The following is a 990-nucleotide window of genomic DNA, read 5'->3' as shown; positions in this document are numbered from 1 at the left end:
CTAATGCGCTAGGTCAGAGCTGTCATTATTACTCAATTGCAATGATGCTTTGAATCACGAGGTTTCGTCTGCACACACTACAAGCACGTGCTGTTGTTTTCGTTGCTGCCAGTGTTTTTAGAGTCGCTGATTTTGTCACATTTTGTTTTAGATACAATACTGTAGTAATTAGTATTTTTGAACCTATATAAATAACTTTTTTGAGAATGAAGTAGTAATTAAAGGAAAAGGAAAAAAATTACAAAAAAGTTTCCCCTCAGTTACTAATAATGTAACTAATAATGTCCTAATTCAATGTAGAAAGATTTTACAAAACAATTTTGTTGTTAGTATTCATATACTCTAAGAAAGATTACATTAAGCCATTTATAACTATATTTATCACATAGTATTTTATGATTAAAATTGATAATAAACATTACTAAGGATTCTGTATGGTCTGGTATGGGAGGAGGTCCGTGGGGTGTGACACCATGAGCTACCACACTGGGTGACACCAACCCTACTGATGCCACTGGTCCTGCATCATCTTTTAAAGAATTTTCTATTCTAAAATCACATCCTCCCACCACATCCTTCAAATTCAGCATAAGAAAGAGGCAGGAAGAGACGATAATGGGTGACAGATTTCCAGAGGTAGGGAAGACATACCTATCTAAACTGATGTTGACATCTGAACCTCTAAATTTTGTGTTAGAGTCCTTACCAGAATATCTTTCCTGTTCTCTCCAGTGAAGCCTGAAGCTAGGCTGTCCAGTGGCACCAGTCTTGGTCCTGGCCGTATGCTGCTGGTTTGTCATGTCTTTGGCTTCTACCCGAAGCCCGTGTGGGTGATGTGGATGCGGGGCGAGCAAGAGCAGCCAGGCACTCAGCAAGGTGATGTCCTGCCCAACGCTGATGGCACCTGGTATCTTCAGGTGTTCTTGAATGTGACAGCTATGGAGGCATCTGGCCTGTCTTGCCGGGTGAGACACAGCAGTCTAGGTGACC

The 990-nt window shown here is 40.9% G+C and overlaps 1 protein-coding gene across 1 annotated transcript in view; it reads left to right on the top strand.

Annotated features, from left to right (window-relative positions):
* LOC101344772 (T-cell surface glycoprotein CD1a-like) overlaps positions 1-990 on the top strand; it is a 4,704-nt gene that overhangs the window by 2,338 nt on the left and 1,376 nt on the right. The window contains exon 2 of the mRNA XM_012560003.2: positions 733-990. This exon is cut by the window's right edge and continues 3 nt beyond it. Within this exon, the coding sequence (XP_012415457.2) occupies positions 733-990 (258 nt within the window). The remainder of the gene's footprint in view (positions 1-732) is intronic.

The sequence above is a fragment of the Trichechus manatus genome, unplaced genomic scaffold (assembly GCF_000243295.1).
Source record: "Trichechus manatus latirostris isolate Lorelei unplaced genomic scaffold, TriManLat1.0 scaffold01798, whole genome shotgun sequence".
Classification (NCBI taxonomy): domain Eukaryota; kingdom Metazoa; phylum Chordata; class Mammalia; order Sirenia; family Trichechidae; genus Trichechus; species Trichechus manatus.
Note: the sequence above shows the minus strand (reverse complement) of the source record. Positions and strands in the feature narration are given on the sequence as shown.